The sequence below is a fragment of the Alexandromys fortis genome, unplaced genomic scaffold, assembly GCF_014885135.2.
Source record: "Alexandromys fortis isolate MF-2015 unplaced genomic scaffold, M_Fortis_MF-2015_v1.1 scaffold_256, whole genome shotgun sequence".
NCBI lineage: Eukaryota > Metazoa > Chordata > Mammalia > Rodentia > Cricetidae > Alexandromys > Alexandromys fortis.
The window spans coordinates 1,066,182-1,089,011 of record NW_026068135.1 but is presented as its reverse complement, the minus strand read 5'-3'; the positions used below and the strand labels follow the sequence as shown (position 1 = coordinate 1,089,011).

At 40.8% G+C, this 22,830-nt stretch overlaps 1 protein-coding gene across 1 annotated transcript in view; it reads left to right on the top strand.

Annotated features, from left to right (window-relative positions):
• The window catches only part of Pola1 (DNA polymerase alpha 1, catalytic subunit), a 313,417-nt gene extending 295,978 nt beyond the window's left edge, over positions 1–17,439 (top strand). Inside the window, exon 37 of the mRNA XM_050126455.1 lies at positions 16,403–17,439. Within this exon, the coding sequence (XP_049982412.1) occupies positions 16,403–16,548 (146 nt within the window). The 3' untranslated portion in view covers positions 16,549–17,439. The remainder of the gene's footprint in view (positions 1–16,402) is intronic.
• The last annotated feature ends 5,391 nt before the right edge of the window (positions 17,440–22,830 follow it).

The window sequence follows — 22,830 nt, the reverse complement described above, 5'->3', positions numbered from 1 at the left end:
TAAAATTACACCAGGCTGTGGGTGGGTTTTTTTTCCTTTATTTTTGGGAATACATGAGGAAGATATTTTTTCTTTTTGAGGCAGAATCTTGCTGTGTACCCAAGGTTGGCCTCCAGTCTACATCTTCCCACACCCAGCTTCAATCTCTTGAATGCTGAGATTATAGATATGCACCACTATACTTGACCGAGGGAAATTTCATTGTTATATGTTGGGGAAGATGAATACATACATGCCATGGTGCATATGTAGAAGCCAGGAAAGACAATTTCTAGAAATCACTTCTCTCCTTTTACCTTGTTGAAGTCGGGTCTCCCTTGCTGTTTGCCACCAGGTTAGCTGATCTGCAACTTCTCTGCATTCTATTTCAAAGTAGGGTACTAGAGTTACAGGTGCATGACACCGCTTTTTACATGGGTTCCAGGAATCAAACTTCTGTCACAAGGCTCCCTGCTATGCCATCTTTTGGATGTTAATTTTTTTTATGTGTATGAAGTTTTTTTTTTGCCTGCATGTATATTTGTGCAGCATATGCATGCCTGGTGCCCATGGAGGCACCTCTGGAATGGGACTAGTTCTAGATTCCCATATGGGTGATAGGAATCAAACTTGGGTCTTCTGGAAGAACAGCCAGCAGTATTAACCTCTAAGCCATCTTGCCAGCGCATCCTGAAAAATTTTGAACTGTTTACAAAAGAACTGGTTGGTATTGAGTTAACTGCATACAACATGATTTTCATTGCATGAAATGAATGTAGATTGGTCACTTAACATAAAATTGTAAGAAATGCAAGGGATAAAACATGCCAGTACTTTACTTTAATTAAGATTTAATATTAATAATAACTTGCTGGTTATTAAAAGCCACAAAAGATTTAGCTGTTTTAGAAGAACTTGGATTTTGGTTATTAGTCAGTCACCTTAAATTTTTTTAAAAAAATGACATTGCTGTTAGGCCATTTTTTATGGTTTATTTAACTTTAATTTTATGTGCATTGGTGTGAAGGTATCAGATCCCCTGCAACTGGATCGTCAGATGTAGTGATAAGAGCTGCGGGCTGCGTCTTGGCACCCGGCCGCCCACATGGCTAGCTTATGCCCGAAATAATTACACGGAAACTGTATTCTTTTAAACACTGCCTGGCCCGGCTAGTTCCAGCCTCTTATTGGCTAGCTCTTACATATTGATCTAACCCATTTCTAATATTCTGTGTAGCACCACGAGCTGGCTTACCAGGGAGGATCTTAACCTGCGTCTATCTGGAGTGGGAGGACCATGGCGACTCTCTCCTCTCTCGACTCAGCTTCTTTCTCCCAGCATTCTCTTCTGTTTATTCCACCCACCTATGTTCTAACCAATAAAATGGGCCAAGGCAGTTTCTTTATTATAATTAACCAATGTCCTTCCTCCATCAGTCAGACAATTGTGAGCTGCCATGTGGGTGCTGGGAATTGAACCTGGGTTCTCTGGAAGAGCAGTCAGTTCTCTTAACCACTAAGCCATCTCTCCAGCCCCTGTTAGGCCATTTTTAACCACAGATTAAACATTGACTGACTTATTTTATTTTAGACTGAGTTATACCAGGTTACTAAAGCCCTAAAATTAAGTAAGTATGTTCTAAGCATTGGATAACCATTAGAACTTGTTTAGAACTGAGACCCACGTAAAACATGTTGACTCCTTCTTTCCTATATCACTGAGAAGATACATGTGCCATTAAAGCACTGAAGTTACAACGTCTATACAAAGAAACATGCTGGCAAAATAGCAAGAAGCAGATTCAGTGAAATCTGTTTGGTCCCAAATTATGACTCTTGTTTTATATATCAGCTCATCTTTTGCAAACAGCCTTTCTTTTTTTAACAGAATGCATCTTGATTTGATTTGACCCATACATCAGACAGTTATGCTACAGTAAGGATTTTGCTGTCCACTTGTTTACAAAGTGTACATCCTGCATGTAAAGGAAATATGGAAAATAAAAGTGAAAGCTCCTTAAGAATGCTTATGTTAATCAAGGGACAGCTGCTGCTATTACCCACGTATTGTCATATGGCTAAGCAGGACCCTGGAACAAGAAGAGTCATACTGGGAGTGGTGCTGCCTCTGGTTAGGTGAAAAGCCACTTTGGCAAGTAGAATAAAATGTACCAACTTGGGTGAGATTACAAGGGACATTGTGCCTCTTGAGTTTGGAATGGGAAAATGAGCTACACCCCACTAATACCATGCACTATGAAAAGAGATCTTGACCCTGCATTTTTTTCCATTTCTTTCCCTATTAGATGGTAATTTTCCTTTAGGAATTCGGGTTTCTCTGTTATATCCATTAATAGGGAGATGGAAAGGGAGTTGCAAATTAAAATCATTTTACTGTAAGTGTGGATGCCTTTTCAACTCTGTATTTCCCTCTGTAGAACTAAGTCAGAAAATCATTCAAGTGAAGACTATGCATTTTGATGTTAAGAGATTCCACTCTTACAGGATAGACAACCAGTTAACAACATGAAATGAGGTGGTGATGGTTTTTGAAATGAAATAATGTTTGATAGAACTTCAAGTTTCTCTCTGAACCCTGACCACACTGTAGACACCTTAGGAGGAGGGGAGTTTCTGTCAAGCACAGGATTATACAGGGAAGAAAAATTAATCTAAATACTAAGGGAGAAGCCTGTGTTCTCTTGCATGATATTTAGCAGCAAGAGCAAGGAGAGGGATGTTTCTTTCTTTGTGTAATGTGCAGTAGTTACAATAAACACAAGATTTCCAAATCTCAGAGGACTCTCTTGACAGTTGCTTGATAACAGCTTTTTTCATTGCATAGTTTTGACAGTTTGTGTGTGTTGCCATATCTAGTGTAAACTAAAACATCACTGTCATTCTGCTTGTCTTTTGTATGTGGCTCTTTTTTTTCTGTCTTTAGGATAATGAAAAAGATGGGCTTTTCACTTGTAGACTAGAGTAAGGCAAGTTGTGTGTGGAGATTAACGTGTGTTTATAAGTTTTGAAAGATTCAAGTTGACAGCAGAACACTGCTTTAAATAATTTTTTTCCATATTGCCTCAGTAAAATTATTGGTGGGTTGTGTGCGTTTTCTCTTAATCGTTTGATAAATAGCAAATCTTAGGCATCTGTGAGGGGACCTATATTATTTATCAGTGGTTACTGAAAAACCAGTGATTACAATAAACACCTCTAGTGCTCCTGGCTCTGCAGTCTTAGACAGATGGATGACAAGTAACCAGCCTGTGCCTTTTGCTTTTGTCAACATTTTGTCCTTCCCTGCCTCATTGCTCGTCTATCCTCAAGGATGTTTGCTTCCCTCTCCATCCCTCTTGCTTCTGGGTTTATGGTTAAAATGCCTTACTGCTTTAATTCCACAAAACAGTATATCGTTGGTGTTGTTTATTTACCTTGTCTTTCTTTTTCTCAGTAAATGTAGGACCTAAAGTGCATCTGCATGTGGGAGAGACTGCAGAGTAGATAAGGGGCTTGGAGCATGATTCAGGATCAGAGCAGTGTTTTCTCATCAAATACAAACTCTTATCCGCCAATCTAGGAAGGAGAAACCTACACACACACACCCCAGCAACCTCTGAGTTGTAGAAATCTCCATGAGGTTATTTTGCCATCAAACCGAGTTTGCTGTAGCGTAGCAAAGTTCCCAATACCGTCATCTGGCATGTTACAGACAAATTCCAATTACTTTCTACTTCGAGCTATTGTTAAACACTACAAGCTAGCTGACAGTAAAATTATAAATACAGGTGTTGTCACACTACACTATAATCAGAATTTTAATTTGAATTTTCATTTGTAAAGCCTTTTTTTTCCACGTGAAAATAGGAATAGAATTAGTTTTATTGACAGTAAAAAGACATTTTGAAAGCTTCCTAAATCATTACCTGTATTTAGCAGGAGGAAAAATTGTATATGTCCATGTAAAAAGAAGAGTTTTATTATCACATATTTACTCATTATATTTGGTGGTAAATAAAACGGGGAAGACGTGTTTGACATATGATTGATGGAACTCACTGGGTTTTTGCTTCATCAGAACAATAGGCAGACATAAATATATATTTTGCTTTTGTTTTGTTCGGCTGTTACCAATGCAGACCTGTAGACAAAATCTTCTAGCAAATTAAGTAAGCCTGTTGGGAGTCTGCATGCAATGCTATAAACTTTTTATTTGACAATTTTCTCTTCTCACCCAGATTCCTCATCTGTGGAACTCTTTCTCTCCTCCCCCCCCCCCGCCTTTGCGTGGTGGTTGGAGTAGGTTCCCCCTTCTCAAGTCCCTTTTTTCCCTCAAGGCATTTAGTGTCGTGTCTGCCAGATTTCAGTGATGAGCAGCGAATTGCTTTTAAAGTGGGCATTATGCCAGTTCAGCAGCACAATGGAAAACCAATCTTCCACCATTCTACTTTTGATGCTGTTATTGTAGCATTTTAGATAACTGCTGCCACAAAAAAAAGAAAGAAAGAAAAAAAGATGTGCTCAATTGCTACCAGTTAGTCAAGTTAAATCCAGAGTAGCATTAAAATTACTCTGAAAACTGTTTGTCAGAGGTCATGTGCCGTCAGTGGCTGTCGCGCATAGGATGGATATTCTGTTCGGGTGGGGGTTTTCCCCTTTATTATTACTGTGACTGACCAGCTCTCTAAATAGCCCTTCACTACCTGTTTACTTATTGTCTTCACCTCCCTGTTGAAAAAATGTGTCAGGCAGAAATGTTGAAAAGTTTCTTTAAAGTGCTGGAAATAGCAGGAGAGTGAGTTGTTCAGGTGCTGGAGTTTGTACAGTGTGAAAGCAAAAAAAAAAGTAGGGGAAAGCAGGAACATAATTCTCTGGTTTCTATAGCAAGATTACTGTTTTCTTCTTTTTATCTTCACTTTTCAACCACTGGGTTCACTATTCTACCTTTTTTTTTTTTTAATCGCACAAGTGGAATTTATCCTTTCTCTATCTCAAGTCCCCTCCCCCTTCTGCTGGCTTTGCTTGTGAATGAAAGGATGTCTACAATGGCCATAGGACAGATGGCAGCTGTGGATGTTGTATTTGGTGTATTTTGGAGAGAGTCATATTTTAGGCCAATAGATGAGCTATTTAGAGGATGGCAGTAACATTCTTGAAGCCTACTTCAATTCTTCAGAATTTAGACTTCAAAATTACAAAAATAGCTCTAATGTCTGCTATAAATAATTAATGATTTATTGACTGCATTACAGTGATAATAAAAGCAGCTCAGTCTTCTGAACTGCATTTCTTCTCAAGAATATGTCTCTTTATGCTCATATGGTGGCTTACAAATTTTTCTGTCTCAGTCATGTATGTAGGGACATCAGACATTAAGCCCCATGGAGGCAGCCGGGTGTGTGTGTGTGTGTTTGTCCATTCCTGTATTCCCAGGTCTTAGAACAGTATCTGACATGTAATAGACATTCAGCAAATATTTCTTGGATAAAGCAACAGTTCAAGCTTCTGTGTGTTAAAGAATGATATATTTACTTACCTATGGCTGTTTCTCTCCAATTCAAGTGCTAACCTGTGAGAAATACAGGTTAGATGTTAGATACCTGTTAGTTGCATGTTGGTTTTGTTTTAAGTTTCCCTCCTAACCATATGACAAATTATGCAGGACACTCAGAACACTAAATATTTGGTCACTTCATGATGGAAATAGGAATAGAATAACTCCATGGTGAGTATCATGGAGTGTCTATAATATCTAACACACATGGACATGAGTGCACATATACCAGATTAAAGAATGTGATGATGTGATACTTTTACTGTTCATAACTATAGTGAACGTCATTCACGTATACCATCTAAGTAAGCCCTTTGTACAGCTCATCCTATCAGTGGGCAAAGATTGCCTCTGTGGTGGCATACATGTGTGAAGTCAGTGAGGCCCCTCAGTACCTAACTTTCCTTCTTCTCTGGAATTATGGCTTATGCATTTCTACACACCCTCTACTACTATCTATGCTCCCATCTGCAAAAGGAAGCCTAGAGACTGTTTAACAAGGTCAGACCTAGGCTTCAGGGAATTTTATAACTTAATCAAGACCTGTACAGTGTGAGACACACAGTGCTCTCCTTTTAATCATTGAGTCACAAATGTGACACAGCTTTAAATGGATAGCAACAATTTGCCAAACAGTAAGATCCAGTTTATAATTAGCTTTGGACTAAGCATAAAGAAGTTACCTTGAGCTAGGGATATAGATCAGCTAGTGTGGGAAGTCCTGTGTTCAATCCCAGTCACACAAGAAGAAAAAGAAATAAATCTATATGTTAAGGATGATAAGAGTGAAATGCACAGCAATATAGGGATTCATCTTTGGCAGCTAAAAATGTGCATATTAACCGTCACAACTAGGGATGTTGAGTCTCTCTGAGAACTTACATACTCTATCAGAAGAGTGCCTTGATAGAAGCCTCTTTCTAAACAGCAGATAAAAGGCTTAAGCTTTACTGTAAGGGTTATACATTTCTTTGAGAAGAGTATGGAATGTAAAACACGACCTTTCCTAATGTAGTCTATCTCTATGTCCATACCCTTTAACCTTTGCCTAATAGCAACCAAAAAACAACCTGAAGGATTAGAGTTTTTATTAGAGAAAATTTAAACACATATAAAGCAAAACAATTTTACATTATACGGCCGACCACACCACCATTTTACACCCACAGAAAAGATGAGTGTGTTTACTCTAGCATGCTACATTAACACTAAATGACATTCTAAACACTTTCAGTTACCCAAATCAAAACAGATTTGGGTATGCTTAGGAGACCTTTGTGACGTTTGGAGGGGTTTTGTTGTTTGTTTACTTGTTTTTAGATGTATCATAGAGGCTGGTCAAGGTGGCCAGTGCCTGTAAGCATATAATCCCAGGGTTTGAGAGGCCATTGCAAGAGGATCATGAGTTTGAGGCTGGGCTGTTATCTAGTGAGATCCTGTCAAGGGAAAAAAGTAGCAAACGGTACATTAAAAGGTTTCTCTTGCCAGGCAGTGGTGGTGCATGCCTTTAATTCCAGCACTCGGAAGGCAGAGGCAGGCGGATCTCTGTGAGTTCGAGGCCAGCCTGGTCTACAAGAGCTAGTTCCAGGACAGGAACCAAAAGCTACGGAGATACCCTGTCTCGAAAANCTCTTTTTGTCCCTTTACAAAGAGGATTTAGAGAAAGGATAAAGATAAACTAAAAGTTTAGTCTTACAGAAAGCCTCTTTGGTCTTCTTTCCTGTATGAATCTAGTGATTCTTTCTACCTTATAAAATTATTGTTATGATTTTTTAAACAATAGTCTGTTTCTTCAGGGGTTTTCTGTTTGGTTTGGTTTGTTAGAGGTAATGTTTGTTTTTGAGGCAGGGTCTGGCTGTGTTGCTAGGGTGGTTTTGAGCTCCATCATGATATCCTCCCACCTCAGCCTTCTGAGCAGCAGGATCTTTATGCACACAATGCTACATTGAGCTAGGAGTTATATCCTTTGAACCTTCTTTACCAGAGATTGGTAGACTTTTTGTATATAGGGCCTGTTGGTGGAATCTCCAGCTTTCATGACCAGATAGTCTCATTACAGTTGTTCATTGTCACCATTGTAACTATAGACAAAATAAGCATAATGAATATGGTGTATTCCAATAAAACTTTATTTGACGAAATCATAGTTTGTTAGTCTTTGGTCTATAATGAGAAATGTGAATCATAAAATGTCAAATATCTTATTGCTTGAAGTAAATAACCCCTCATTTTGGGAGTCACTCAATATGTCAATGCTTGGCCAGGCTTACAAAAGAAGAATCCTAAGGGAGAACCATGTCTTTCAAGAGACAGCCACTTTCTTTAGCAGTTTGCTACATCCAAATTAAGTTCACCTAGACTTGAATTTATCAGTGGCTTCACCGAGGCCATCTATTTCCAAAAGCCCCCAGCCTTCGTTACTAAGGAACCTTGATATTAATTGTAGTGGAGAACAGATGCCAATATTAAAGTAGGTAAATAAAGTGGAATGCTATCCCCTATTACCTCCTCTGAACAAACCTTAAATTTTAAGAAAGAGACAGAGTTGGAAAGAGAAGGGCCGTGACTGAAGGGCCGTGACTTTGGTCATCAGCCAGTTAACGTTTCAAGCTATCTGGTCAATTCTGATGAAGTCAGTGGAGAATCCTGTTTGAAGTGTTGCCAATCTATCCTGGGGTGTAATTCACTACAGTCTTCAGATTTCCAAGAGAAAAAAAAGTCCACTGGTTTAATAGAAGAATTTATTCTGGGAGATCACCATGCATTTGAAGAAGGTAAAGAGTCTTTAATCTAAGTGGTGATAGTGCAGGCCTTCAATTCTAGCACTCAGGAGGCAGAGGCAGGTAAATCTCTGAGTTGAAGGCCAGCCCTGCAGAAAGTGTTCCAGGAGAATCAAGGTTCACAGAGAAACTCTGTCACAGAGAGGATGGGGGAAAGAGTGCTAACCTTGACATCCTGAAAACACTGTGTGTTTTTTTCGGGTGAAATACATCCATGAGGTCTGAAGACTACTGGCATGTAATGATTTGTCCCCAAAACTTGTTGCTTCATTGCAGCACTTCACTTCTGTGAGAAAGAAAACATGGATTAGCTGAGAAAGTAATATTTCAGACTTCATGGATAGTTCTCTAATAAGCCGACTGCCTTCTCATTCCTTTATTTTTATGCTAACTATTGAATGCAGAACCTTGCATATTGTAATATTTGATTATTGAGTTATATCATTACCTCCTTTTTGTTGTTGTTTGGTTGATTCCTTATTTGTTTTGAGACAGGATCTTGTTATGAACTTCGTGCTGATCTTGAACTCATGATTTTCCTGCTACAATCTCCTGAGGGCTGGGATTACAGGCATGTGTGTACCCACCCAACTCTTAATATTTAGATTATATCTGATGAGTCAGATCACAGATCATATCCATTTTAGATAAACGTTAAAGTCAATGCAACCCAAAAAAATGGATCTGGTACAGTTTTTGCCTTCATAGTTTTTCCTTGAATAATGGGTTTGATGATAAGCAGTCATTTAAACGTCTGCTTGTGACATCTTCTATTTCCTTTCATTATTTTGCCAGAATAGCAGTTTGGTTTAAATTAATAAAAGTGGGATTTGTTTCCTCCACGAAGAATGTGTCTCCTCATTTGGGGGTATAACATCTCCTATGTGCATAATACACAGGTAGAAAGGGATTGTGTACCATCCATGAACAAATAGAACCCAAGAAAAACTGAGGGCTCCTAAAATAGTTGAAGCTGTATCTGCTTCCAAAATAGAGACGAGAAAGAGGAGAATGTCAGAGGCTGCTTGGAATACCCTCTATCTTTTATCTCTCTAGAGGATATCTTTGGTTCATACTGGAATAGTAAGGCTCTCACCAAGATCTGTTTCTAGAACTTACCTTCACAGGGAACTATAGCCCAGCCATGTTTCCAACTATTTACATTGGTCAGAACAATTCCAAGACCCTGAAATGTGCTCTGAGTGAGAAGTAAAAAGATCCAGAGGATTGTGTAACAAATAAGGGCAGTCTTGTGTTCTTAGCCTCTGTTCCCATGGTCCAGGAAATGTAAAAGCCATTCCCTGGGTGTCCCTTTTTCACACATTGGCTACACTCTTAACACCTTTTCTTCCTCCAACCTATGATAGATGATTATTTACTGCTGGAGCCATAGCTTTTGCTGCCTCTCTATTACCATTCGTTGTCATTGGCTAACATTTGTCAAACATTAACAGGGGCTCAAAAACTACCAAAGCACTCTTAATCTTTCAACCTATACATTCATTAAGAAAAGGAAAGGTAAACAGAGGCTTGGCATTCAGAAATGAGTCCAGAATTTGATTCCGAAGCCAATCCCTAATCATTTGGCATATGTATTACATAAGTATTCCCACACACACAACCTCTGCTACCTTTTTCCCCAAGAGGTGACCAAGCCTCATGAGCACCCACCCTTACCCTGTAAGCTCTCCAAAGTAAGAAAATTCCAAATTCTGTTGTTATTGCTCTCACCAATTAGTATATTCCTTTTGGATTTATGCACCCAGTTTTAAAAGCCATGTAAATAGAAATTAAAGCAATGTATGAATCAACAGTAGAAATTGTCTATGAACAAAAAAAGATGCTGTGTGCACTTCTTAGATCATGTTGCTGACCTAAGTCTTGGAAAGGTTGGTCTTCAGGAAGAATGGTGATTGTATGTTATTTCAATAGTATAAAGTATTAGATAAATGAAATTTATCTGATTTATGGACATAGTTGTAGTCTGGACTCTTTTTTTGAAGGAAGATTGACATGATCAGAATTTGGAAATGGGGTTGGGTGATGAACACTGACTGAATAGACATGTTGACTAACTTCTCAGAGATTTTCCTTGACTCTTTGCCAGTCCCTAATCCTCAGCTTTCTTTGAGAACCACTGACCTAGGCTAATCATCTCTGCTCATGTCTGTCATACAATACCAGCTAAGACATTAAGATATTTAGGATATTTCCATTTTTTCATGACTGTATGTATATTAAATAGTAGCACTCACATTAAATTTGACTGCCATTGTTGTCTACTCCATTGGCTTTGACTAAATTACAACTTTGTGCATAAAACATGCTGTAGGATTTTGTCAAATTACAGTGACAGTTGCGGGTGGGAAGGCAAACAGGTTTTGGGTTGGGACAGTAACTTAGAACTCTAGGCCCTTGGTAGAGTTGATCAACTTGGTTTCTTGATGGAGATGGCTTGTTGAAGGTCAATATTTGTTGCCACTTTTCCATCCAAATGTAGTATAGAATCATTAGGAAGGAAAAAAAGCTGGTTGTTGACTGTTAGCAGAACAGAGTCCTGATAGTTAAGGTATACATACAGTACTCTTGTACGCCACATTGATGACTCTTTAAACATTAGCTGAGTTTTTAAAGAAATTGCAATGAAGTCATTGTAATTCATAAAACATGCTATACTACAGAGATACGTGTAAAATACAATCTGTGTACCTGATTGCAAGTAACAGAGTTAAATGTGCCAGCAATTTCGAACACAGTTTGATATTTCCTATAATAAAATATAATGCAAAAAAATTAAATATCCAATATCAATGGATTCTAAATGGTTTTGATATTTCTTTTTGTCCTTTCCCATGAAGAGTAATTTATTTCCCTTTTTAAAGTGTGGGCAGAATGATTACTAGCGCACTGTAATGTAATTGTGTTGCATTGATAAAATAAAAATTGTCCTTTATCTGTGTCCTGATAATGTTCAATTTACAGGCTGGCTTCTCTGCCACCTCTTCAGTGCTTTGAGTATTCCAGTTCTCCTCCCTTCCTGCTCTGAGAGCGCACAGAACTGTTTGAAATCCACTGGTACAATTGTCAAATCAATTATTCATTCTCTGCAATTATGCTCGCACAAAGAACATTTTGCTGGTCTGAATGATGATTAAATTAACAGCTATTCCAGCTGCCTGATAACATCTAATAGAATATTCATAAGCCCAAAATGGAATGAATTATCTCCATTAACTTCATCATGCTCACTTAATTACATGCTTGTTATTGTATTTACACCTTGTTAGATACCGCTGAAGCTGATCCAGTGGCTGGCCGGGAATTGGAAGCGTCTGTCATGGGGCAGTTGGAGCGCGTTTTGTAGGAAATGCTATTTATTTTAAATGCTCCACCTGCTGGGAGCCGAGGTTAGTCAGCAGCACTGAGATGAATTGGGAAACGGGGTGTAAAAAGAAATAATGTGCTTCTGACAGGCTCCGTGGCTTTTAAGTTGCTCTCATTCAGCCACTTCACAAAAAATTATTTTATTCCATCTCTCAGTGATGATGACATGATTGCTTTTGGGTAATCATTTACCATTCTGATTTTATTTTTTGAAGTAAATTGTCTGAAGTAATAGGTTCTTGGAATTACAGCGTGCCTTGCTTTTTTCTTAGAACTTTATTTAAGCTTGTCTTCCAGCATTTAACCCGAGTCCCCTCTTTCGTTTGATCTTCTAACTTTATTTATACAACAGTGCTTAATGATCCTGCACAATGTGTTTTTCCCTTCTCTACACCCTCCTCCAAAAAATTTCTGTCCAGTATGGTTGACAGTACTTTTTATAACCTCAGCAAGGGGGCTGCATGGGCAATTTTCTTCCGACATGACAAATACAAACACCCAAAACCCAACCCTGATAGAATCACTTCATCCAGTTGAAAGGAAATTTTTGATCTCTTTCAAGGTGACTCTTTCTCCACTGAAACATGGTAAGGGGCATGACTCTCACTTTCTATTTTTTCTCTGTAGACTGGCATTCTTTTCATCGCCTCGCCCCATCTCCTCCCTCCTCATATCACCCTCTGCTCTCTTCCAAACTTGCACTGGCCAGCCCTTCCTGGTGGTGGGGCCCCATTGCACCTCCATTTGCTTCAAGTGGGAAGGGTCACTGTTCACCACCACCAGGCTGCAGCAAGCCTGTATTTATTGAACGTGAACCAGACCAGTAGTGGAGAGAATTATAATCACACTTCTAAATACTTGTCGGATCAGTCTAGTAGAGCACTTGAGCTGAACCATAGACATTTTATACTGTTTGAAGGCTGTATTTTGGTATCAACAAAAAAGAAGAAAAAGAAAACTGAAGATAATTGTTTATAAGTAGGAGTGGAAATGAATAATGGACTAACAGACTCTTCAGTCTTCAAAAATATTTTAGTATCTAGGAAGTGATTTCTCAGACAAGAACGGCCCTCCAGACATTGGCTGGTGAATAAATGTATTGCATGCTGTTTGTACCTGGCACCGTGTCTTCTAATTTTTTCTCTAGACAAGAAGTGACTCCATATTTTAATTTCTTGCTTTGATTAAGTGATGCTTTTAGACTTGGGGCTCTAAATGTCATTCTCTTTGAAATTTGGGTGTCATTTGAGATCTTTCAGACAACCGTGCTTTGTCATGGCCTCTACTGTGGATTAAAAGGAGAAAGGCAGTGAGGCTAGAGGCCCCAGCAGCTCTTTGTAGCTCCCGTGCCCATGAATGACAGAGAGCACCAAGAGATGCAGCTTTCTCTCAAAATCCCTCAAGCCTCCTGCATTCCACAGCTGAAGGCAAACACACTCACCTCGAGGGAGGGAGGATATGGATTAGAAAAGGTGGGAGAGCTGAGAACCTTATGGTGGGAAGCCATGCAATTAAAAAAGTGACTGAAATTATTACCTGATTTCATAATTGACGGAATATTTCATTCAGATATAGTAAATTGACACACCTCTACACAGAGACAATTATGACTGACTGTATAACACCTGACAGAATCAATTAGAACTGACTGTTGTTTGATACCTTTGCACAGAAATAAATGAAACAGACATTCAGAACAGAGACGGCTGCTGCCTGTGTGCCTAAGACTGCCTTAATTAAAATAAAATAACCAGTAGGCGATGTTTTAAAATGTCTTTGCCTCATGGTTCCTAGTTCAATGTGTTTAAGACCAAAAATGGTTTTATAAAGAGGAAAGCTGAAAAGGGATTTTTCTTTCCTGGCATTGAACTGAACTGTGTAATATAGGAGTAAATTTCCTTAGAGATGATTCCCATTTCTTTTGTTTTTTCACATAGTGCCAGCATTGCATTTCCTTTAGTCAGATGACTTTTAACAAAACTCCTAAGACAGGGAAATTCTCAGATGATCTAGTTTGTCTTGCATCAAAAGCATTGTAATTTGGATAATTTTGTATTCTAGTGGATAGAAATAAACTTTCATATTAGTAGTTTGTTGTTTTGTCTGATAAATTATTTGTAGTATCAATCTGAGCAGTGGTGGCGCACACCTGTAATCCCAGCAGTGAGGAGGCAGAGGCAGGCAGATCTCTAGGAGCTCGAGGCCAGCCTGGTCTACAGAGTGAATTCCAGGACAAAAAAAAAAAAATTGGAGAATCATTACCCAGGCTTTTTTACCTTGTTTTCTTAGGGCTTAGGGCAAGAATATTTTTTTGACCATTACTGTATGACTATAAGCAATCTCTACATGTAGAAAAGGTCAGAGGAGATAAGCACTAAATACAAGATCACTAAGAAAAAGAGGTTTATTGTGCTTGTGGGTAAAGATGAGTGACTTCCAGGTAATATTTTTATTTTGCTGATGTGTTTGGTTTGGATTTGTGGAGCAAAAGTCACAGTTAGTGGTATTTGGTAGAGCTGGATACCACTGTTGCATGTGTTTGCTCTTGTTGACTGGCCTCTTAAAATATTTTAGCAGTGTTGTCCTAAATTCTGACTGCAGCTCCACTTGGGATAATGTCATTACTGGTAGGCTACATTCAAAAACTAGAACAACAAAAGGAGGCAGGAGTTTACTGACCATGTTAACTGACTTTCACCATTTAACATCCGTATTGTCTCTTAAGTTCTAAAGTGGTAGGTGTAGTATTGACAGAAACAGGGTAACGGTTTAATGGGATGCCTAACATGGATGGCTCCAGCGCCCAAAAGAGGAAGAGAAAAACTGAACAAGTGACTCCTTGCCCTCCAAGCTCCTGTGATATGGCCTGACAGCTCATCCAGTTCTGTTTCCTAGAAGACCTTCCATATGCTATTGATTAAGCTCTCATTGGGGAAGCAAGTGGGAGCTTTTATCTGCATCTCTGACTGCCAGGAAACAGTGTCTGGGCTGTATTGACCAGCTATGGGATATGCTGGCGGTCACAGTTGTCTTTTACGAAGAAGCAAGCCCAGTGACGCTGGTTGTCATTCTAACTCGGCTGTGTGGCAGCGTAAATAGTCCCCTTTCTAACCAACCTAGTGAGAAAAGTCAATATCCCATCAGCAGAGGAGGTAAACACATCAGGAGCTATGTCCTCTCCCTTCCTCCCCTGCTCTGTATTACCACAGCTCCTTAAATGTGCTCTCCCCAGTCATCAGATGCATTTGTGTCATTCACATGCGCAGGGTTGCAGGCCTGTGGTTCTGGCCTGCCAGGAGGCAGGCACATTGGTTGGGGCCTTTGTTGTATATCGCCAGACTCCAATAATTAGAACTTTCGAATTGTCTTTGTATAGTCAGCTAACGATGTACCCCCCTTTCCCCACTTCTTTTTCCGCCCCCTTTGGGCATTTAAATCTTCAACGAAACTTCTTATGGTTGTTTTTGGAAGGGCATTGGTGTAACTAGAAAAGATTGTGAACAAATGTGAATGTGTAGCTAAGGAACAAAAATCTTGAGGCTGAGTTTTCATTTTCCAGGGTGTTGTGGGCTTTATTAGCTCTCTGTTGTTTGAGCAGGGTTTTGCTTACTTTGATGGATGTGTTCCCACATCTGTGTTTCCTTCCTTTTGTATTCTGAGGTGCTGGGAAGCTTTGTCCCCCACCCCAAGCACCTTGGCACAGGCAGTATCCTGGACCCTTTACCTTGGAAATAGCCGATTTCTAGGCCTTGCTTTCAGTCTTGAACAAGCAGTGGCATAAAAGGGGCTACAAAAGTGACCTCCTACAACTGTTAGTTGGGGGTTCTGCCTACCTGAATTTCCAGATCCGTATTTCTAAGGACTTGTTTTGTGACCTTACCCAGTTTCCTCAGCTACAAAACTTTCCAAAACATTTCATGATGTTCTCGAGCAGCTTTGAACAAAGACCATCCAGGGAAGGAATGATCCCCCCAAAAGATCAAACTTCAAACACAACAGCACCACTGCTCCTTTCAAAGAACAAAATGCAGAAGTAGCAGACACTGTGGAATGGAGAATGAGGGAAGGGAGTCATTGCTCTGGATGATAGAACCATCCTCAGAATAGGAAGGCCAGGAATGGATAAGAAAAAAGAGCTGGGCACACAGATGCGGACACTGGATCAGAGTTGTCACGGGGTGGATATAAAGAGAGGTTGACAAAGGGCAGCTGGACCTCCAGGCAGCTCTCCTCTCCTTTCAGTAAAGATCTTGTTTAACAAAATGGGAAGGTGAGGGAATTAGAAGAAACTGTGCAGTCTAACTAAATGCGGCAGTGTGGTTTGGGAGGCACTAGGGAATATAGCTTCCTACTGCAGTGCATACGCATACTCAACAGCGCAGCGAGACTGGTGTCTCACAGTGCCGCTCATCTCGCCTACTACACATGGACATGCACCTGCAGTTCACATCAATAGAGGGGGCCTGACCTGGTGTGTCCTCCTGGCAGTGAGGGTCTGAAAAGAGCCGACTTAGGCTTTCACAGAAGATTCTGAAATACCTCAAGCTTTCAACTGTCCCTAAGGTGGACAGAACACCGACAGGCCCATTAGGGCATCAGAGGCATGGGACTGCAACCAAAACATGCACCCCTTCTCTGGAAAGAAATAGTATCTTTGAAGAAACTCTCTGAGACTTCTAATCCTTTTATTTTTATTTCACTTTAGATAAATTGAAGAAGCAGTTTTTTACCCCCAAAGTTCTTCAGGACTACAGAAAAGTCAAGAATATAGCAGAACAGTTCTTGTCCTGGAGTGGCTACTCTGAAGTGAACCTCAGCAAGCTCTTCGGCAATTATGCTGGGAAGTACTGAGAGACCCAGGAACCAGCAAGGAGGCCAGCTGCCGAATCTCAGCTTCTGGGGGCCTCCACTTGCCTTAACTGCTTCACCAGTATCTTGCTTTTCTTTCAAGGATTGCATGTTGTGTTCATGTAGATGTGGATCAGGATGGGAGTGTAAAAATATTTAACCTGCCAAACAGTCTTCATAGCACAATATGCCACCGAACCCTTTCCCAAGTACCTGAAGACCAATCTTATTGGGGACTGGGTTTCCCCAGAGCAGAAATTGCTACTTTAATCAAGAGTAGCAGAGACCTAAGTTACCTTAAATTTACCCTGAGGCTGTAGCAAAGACACCCCCAAAAAGAATTTTTTGGAGTCTAGTGGGAGTTCTAATATTTTACTTTTTCACGTCACCTAAATACAGTCTGTATCAAAATACTTGTTCAGAAACTGGCTCCAAGCATGGCTGTTGTCAGTGCTCTTTTTCACATAAGTGGGGTGGGGGCGGGGGTGGGTGGATTCAGAAACTTTGCACTTACTAAATAGATTACACAGAACATGTTTGCGTATCGAATTGTTCAAAGTCCAACACCGAGCAGGTGTCTCATGCTCACATTCCTTATATTTTCCCTTTATATACAATGTTCAGAGCGAAGATTTATACAATAGGAAAGCACATTTGAAATACTCTGTCCTAACATTTCACAGAAATCATGGTGAGACTGCTGTGAGGATGACTATGTTACATTCAGAAGAATGGGAGGCAGCTAACAGGACCTGGGGCTTGCTAAGGTCCATCAGTTCTCTTTGCCATCAATAAGCTGTATTTCAATATGGCAACGTTAGAATACTTACGGATTTGCTTTTCTTAGAACGGAAAATGCATTGTGTCTTGTACTTCAGAATAAAGTTTTTTAAAGGGAAACCAGTTGTAGTGATTTTTTTTTAATTGGGTGCAATTTAAAGTTGACAGCAAGGAATAAAAGCTTGATTGAAGACCATTCTCTTCCCCAACCTTGCCCCGCTTTCTTTCATAACAGCCTGAATCAACCCAATTCAAAGATGCTGAGCAAGATGTCTGGATATTGGAAGCATCAAGAAGTTCTGTGAACTTTGGGTCCTTTAATATATTAAGCATGGAGAGGACTGGGGTTATTGGTTCTTGATCCAGAAAGACAGAGAAAGCAGAGGGTGGAGGGACACTAAACCAAGAGACAAGCTGATGGCTGCTGCGAGTGAGGCATTCCACATAGAGGCCCCCTAAGGAAGAAATACTTGGTAAGCAGTAGATGTAAAGAAATACTTGTTAAAAAGTCTTTTGTCTGGCTTTTGCCGTCCCTTTTCTCTTTCTCTTACACTCAGAATTGAAGTAGAAACACTAGGTTTGGGGCCCTGACAGTTAATTGGCACTAAAAGCACTTCAGCAAGTTAGAGCAGGCAAGTTGCTTTAGGAAACAAAAGGATTCATGTGCTCTTATCATTCCTGGTCAGCTTCTGGTAATTGCCATTATATTAAAATCAGAGGACAGTTCACCAGTGTATGTGTGTCTGGAGCTTGTGCCCTAAACTTTCTGAAAAGAAGGTATATTTTCCTTGCTTTCTGGAGGCTATGATTATTTTCAATATAAATGAAATAATCCTTAACTTGGTCTTCAAGAAGCCACGAAAGACTCAACTTATTACTTTCTTTCTTGCCTCTACCTTGTGTCTATAATCGCTCTACGGATAGGAGCTATTTCTATAGAAAATCAGACATTTTGGCAAGTAGTGATGGCACATATCTGTAGTCTCTGCACTCTACAGGTGGCCATAGAGTTGCCATAAATCCAAGTCCAGCTTGGTCTACATAGAAAGTTCCAGAACACCTAGGGACTCTTTCTCTAAAAACAAACTAAATGTAAATAAAAACCATTTTGAAGTACACTTGCAGAAAATGGCCAATGACAGCAGTTAGCATTTTCTTACTAGGATCTCTTACCTAGTGTAGGCTTTAGCTGCAGGTGCCTGAAGGATTCCAGAATTTTATGGAAAGTTGGACTTGCAAGTTGAAGAATTACAGTGGATACTTGTTGGAAGGCCCACTCACTTTTCGCAGGAGGGTCTCTATTCCTTGACATGCCTTGATTGATGGCACACTGAGTAGAATTGGTTCAGAAGTGCTGCCCATCCCTGTCTCCATGGGCTCCCTGGCACCAGCCTGAAGCTCAAATGCTCAAAGAATGAATAGAGAGCCAACTGCACACACTAGGGAATGTAAGGGGCAGCCTACAGGGGGCAGTAGTCATGCTGAGAGGGGCAGGGCCCAGGATGGGCCTTATGATCTAGTGTTCCAGAGAAGCCAGGAATCTAAATATTTAATAAATGTTTTCTGTTCTTTAAGCCTTGACAATTTTTAAATTTTTATTTATTTTAGCTTTTCAAGACAGGGTTTCTCTGCAGAGTCCTGGCTGACCTGGAACTCACTGGTAAAGACCAGGCCTCAAACTCAGATATTCATCTGCCTCTGCTTGAATTAAAGACATGAGCCACCACACCTGGCTGGCAAATGGGTTTTGTTGTTGTTGTTGTTGTTTTGGTTTTTAAAAAGGAATTTGTGTGCTTTGGTGTCTTGCTTGCATGGAGGTGTTGGGTACCCTGGAACTGGAGTTAAAGACAGCAGTGAGCTGCCATGAAGGTGGTGAAAAGTGAACCCAAGACCTCTAGAAGAACAGCCAGTGCTCTTAACCTCTGGGCCATCTCTAGCCCCATTTGTATTTTGTTTGTTTTTGTTTTTTAAAGATTGTTAAACCTCTGGGCTAAAGCTACTGGAATTAGTTGGGAACTGGTACCCTAATGGGCCCTGCTCTCCTCAGCACTTGTTCAGTTTAAAGTAGGAACTAGGTTGGACCTGCTGCTACTGCACATGCTTACAAGCTTCCCTTCCTACAGAGGTCCCACGTACAAAGGTTATAGGGAAGGCCAGAATTTGAAAGTTCACAGCGAATGCCCAAAAATATTCTCATTTGTCAACTACAATATGGATAAAGTCAGTTATGTGACAGGTGCCCAGGCTGTGAGGGACTGATCAGGGTTTCCAGATGGGAGTTCCGGATGAGGAAGGTCAGTTGCCTTTTACCACTACCCCACTTCTCCATCCCTTGCCACCAGTGAGCCCCCTAAGATACTTTCAAGCACACTGTTTAATATGAGTTTGGCAGGAGATACAAAGACAAGGAAACTAAAAAGAGATTTCCATCTGTGTCAGGGTTTTATGAAAAGCATCAAGCCCAGCAACCAGGACCCCTCACTTCAATGTTACTCAGGGCTCCCGATCAAAACTTAAATCCATCCATCCACCTTTCTTTCTCTCTTCTTTCTTCCCCCCTCCTCCCCTCTCCCTTTCCTCCCACCTCTGTCCTCTCTCCTCTTTCTCCTCACCTAAATATTTCTTAATTGAACAGTTTGTGGCAGAGCTTCCTTATAGCGGTTTAATAGATTAACTCATCTGAGCCAGCTTCAAATTTCAGATTAAAATTCCTTCATCCCGAAGGCAGCATTATCAGGTTGTTGGAGGCTGTTTTCAAACCTTGGTTTTGAATAGCAGCGGCTCTGCATTAATTTAACCACTAAGCTAATAAGTAGGTTTCGTTTTGTTATGCTAAGCTTTATTGCTTTTCTTTTGATCAGAATGGTGTTGTTGAGCAAAGCAGCAGACAAGGCATTCTTTGATGAGGGAATTAGCGCTCCATTCTTCCTCTATTATTCATAGCGCAGTGGAATATGTAAGTACCTGAGGGTGTCAAAGGAGCGCAGGTTCTATTGCAAAGTGCTCGCCTTGTTTCTCTCAATAGCTGACTATGAGATGATAAACCGCTTAATACACTGTGCTAATTGGATGAGAGCAAAAAGAGATGGGAATTAAAGGCGAGGCAAAAGGAGAAAGTGCAACCAGCCTTCAATTCACTCTTTCACCACTTTAACAGCACCAAAGGAGGCACAAGCTTTCTATAAGCAGACTAGAGGTTTTGTGCAGAGATAAAATGAACGTGTTAGTGGATTCAAGTAATACACTAATTATTGCACAGTATAAATACCACTACTGGTTTTATAACAGGGAGGTAAACTTCTTTTGAGAGGGTTATAGGATTGCTTGGCAGTGGTGTAGAACCTAATAAGGGCCCAGAGTAATAACCCCCTGGATTAACAAAATTGCTGCTTGTACAAGTATGATTCAGGCTTTTACGAAGATTTCCGGAGAATGAATAAAAATGACTGAATGACATTTCTTAATGTATAACTGGTAATCGCCCCCTTTTCTTTAGAAAAAAATGTATACTTCAAACTGGACCGTTAATAACGTCCAGGGACAACATGACTTTTTCTTTTGAAAAAATGCTTTTTCCTTTTCAGGTAGTGGGGTTTTCTTCTCCCCCAGCCCCACCCCCAGCCAGGCTACCACTTGTCATTTAAATATGCAGTTGCTCTGGGGAACTCTGTGTTCCAAAATACCATTTTAGGCTCAATTTAGGACCCCCTTCATTGAGACACACTCACTTTTGTGTATACACATACACATGCTCACATACACATTTTTCGTCTAAAAGCAAGTTGGGCTAGCCCATGTGTAATTTTCTCACTTCTAACATCAGTCCCTTTTCTATGCTAGAAGTAGATGCACTCCAAACCATGCTAAGCAGACCATCTGGTGCTTTGAGTATTGATATAAATAAAAAACTAACAGTAACAAATATTTGTTCCAAATAGATGGGGGTGATGTGAGGGGGGAGGAAAATGATGGGGACCAATACCTGTAGCTTTATCCTAATATTAAGATTCTCTCCCTCAATCATTCTCCCAGGTTGACCCATTTGCCACCCTTGTCATAACAGCTAACATGACTGCCTTTGCTACTGCCTACAGTCCAGTCCGTCGGTAGTCTGTGAAAGGGCATTTCTAACATTTCCAGGTGCTCCCTTCTTGCCTTTTTGGGTCTCCTGATCTAGCTACCCTGTATGTAAGTGCAGCAAATCTACGTCCCTTTCCCCTCCAACTTCCCTCCAGAGGCTCCCAATCTCCCCGCACCCCACAATGGTCTTGGGAAAACAGGTGTTGGGCCATTCTGTTGTGAATGTGTTAAGAGACCGTCCTGCCATGCATTTGACTCTCCTGAACTCCCTGGGCCTCCATATGTCCTCCTTAGTGGTGGAAGAGGTTTGCTTAAGATTGAGGGGGGAGCATTGTCAGCCGGTCCCAGTATTGTGACTGAGTTCCCAGATATTGGGGCCAAATTGGGTTGCCATTCATTAATAATGCTCACAATAAGATTAAATCATTCTGGAAAATCTCATAAAATCCCCCTAAGTACGCTCCAGTGGCTCTTTCCAATCCCATCATTCAGCACTTGGGGAGGTTTGGAAAGAGAAGAAAATTGGTTTCTTTGCTTTTAATGCTGCTTTGAAAAGATACTCAGAGTTTGTCATGCGTGACATGTCACATGTTTAATGTGGACTTGCTGGAAGTCAGGGGGTCTTTAGCGTGTGATATTTATGGGGAATATTAAGTGCAGAATGAGGTCCCTCCAGCTGGGGAAAGTTGAAAGAATAGGAGGCCCAGGCCCCGGGCTTGTTTGCGGCATCAGAATGACATAGGATTAAGAGTTTGTAAAACAAGGCGAGGGGTTCTCATTGGCCAGTAATAAATGTAATCCTTGGAGGTAATTTCACGCAATTTGCTTCTGCTCCATGGAAGGGTCAAATGAGAAAAAATGACTTAAAAAAGAGTTCATTAACAGGAAGAATGGTACTGTTTCTCGTATACCATCCAACTGGCAGCCCGGGGGGGGGCGGCGGGGGGGAGACAGAATGAAGCCTTCTTACTAAACAAAAAGCCAGTATCGACAGAAAAGTGATATTAACCACAAATAAATAAATCCTCCCCTAGTGCTCACTCACACACTGCTACCTACAACAGTCCACTCCAGGAAAACGCCTTTCTCTGGGAAAGCCTGTGCAAGTCGAGATCTGGAGAAAAGCCCCCAGAAAGTTCCAACCGGGTCTTAGTAAACCTAGGAAGGTAGTGGCGGCGGGAATGGTAGTTGGTGGCCACTTCCCATGCCCCAGACCGGGCCTCTGCCTGGGAGAGCCACCCTGGCAAGTCCAGACCTGGCTAAGGTGGTGAGGACCCACATGACAGACAAAATCCCAGTAGCAGCTGGGGCTGGCGCTCCTCGTGGGCGCGTTCTCTGGGATTTCGGACAGATGGAAACCTAGGATCACTGAGGGCTGCCCACCTCCCCAGACAGGCACGGTGCCCCAGGACTGTTGACCTCTGC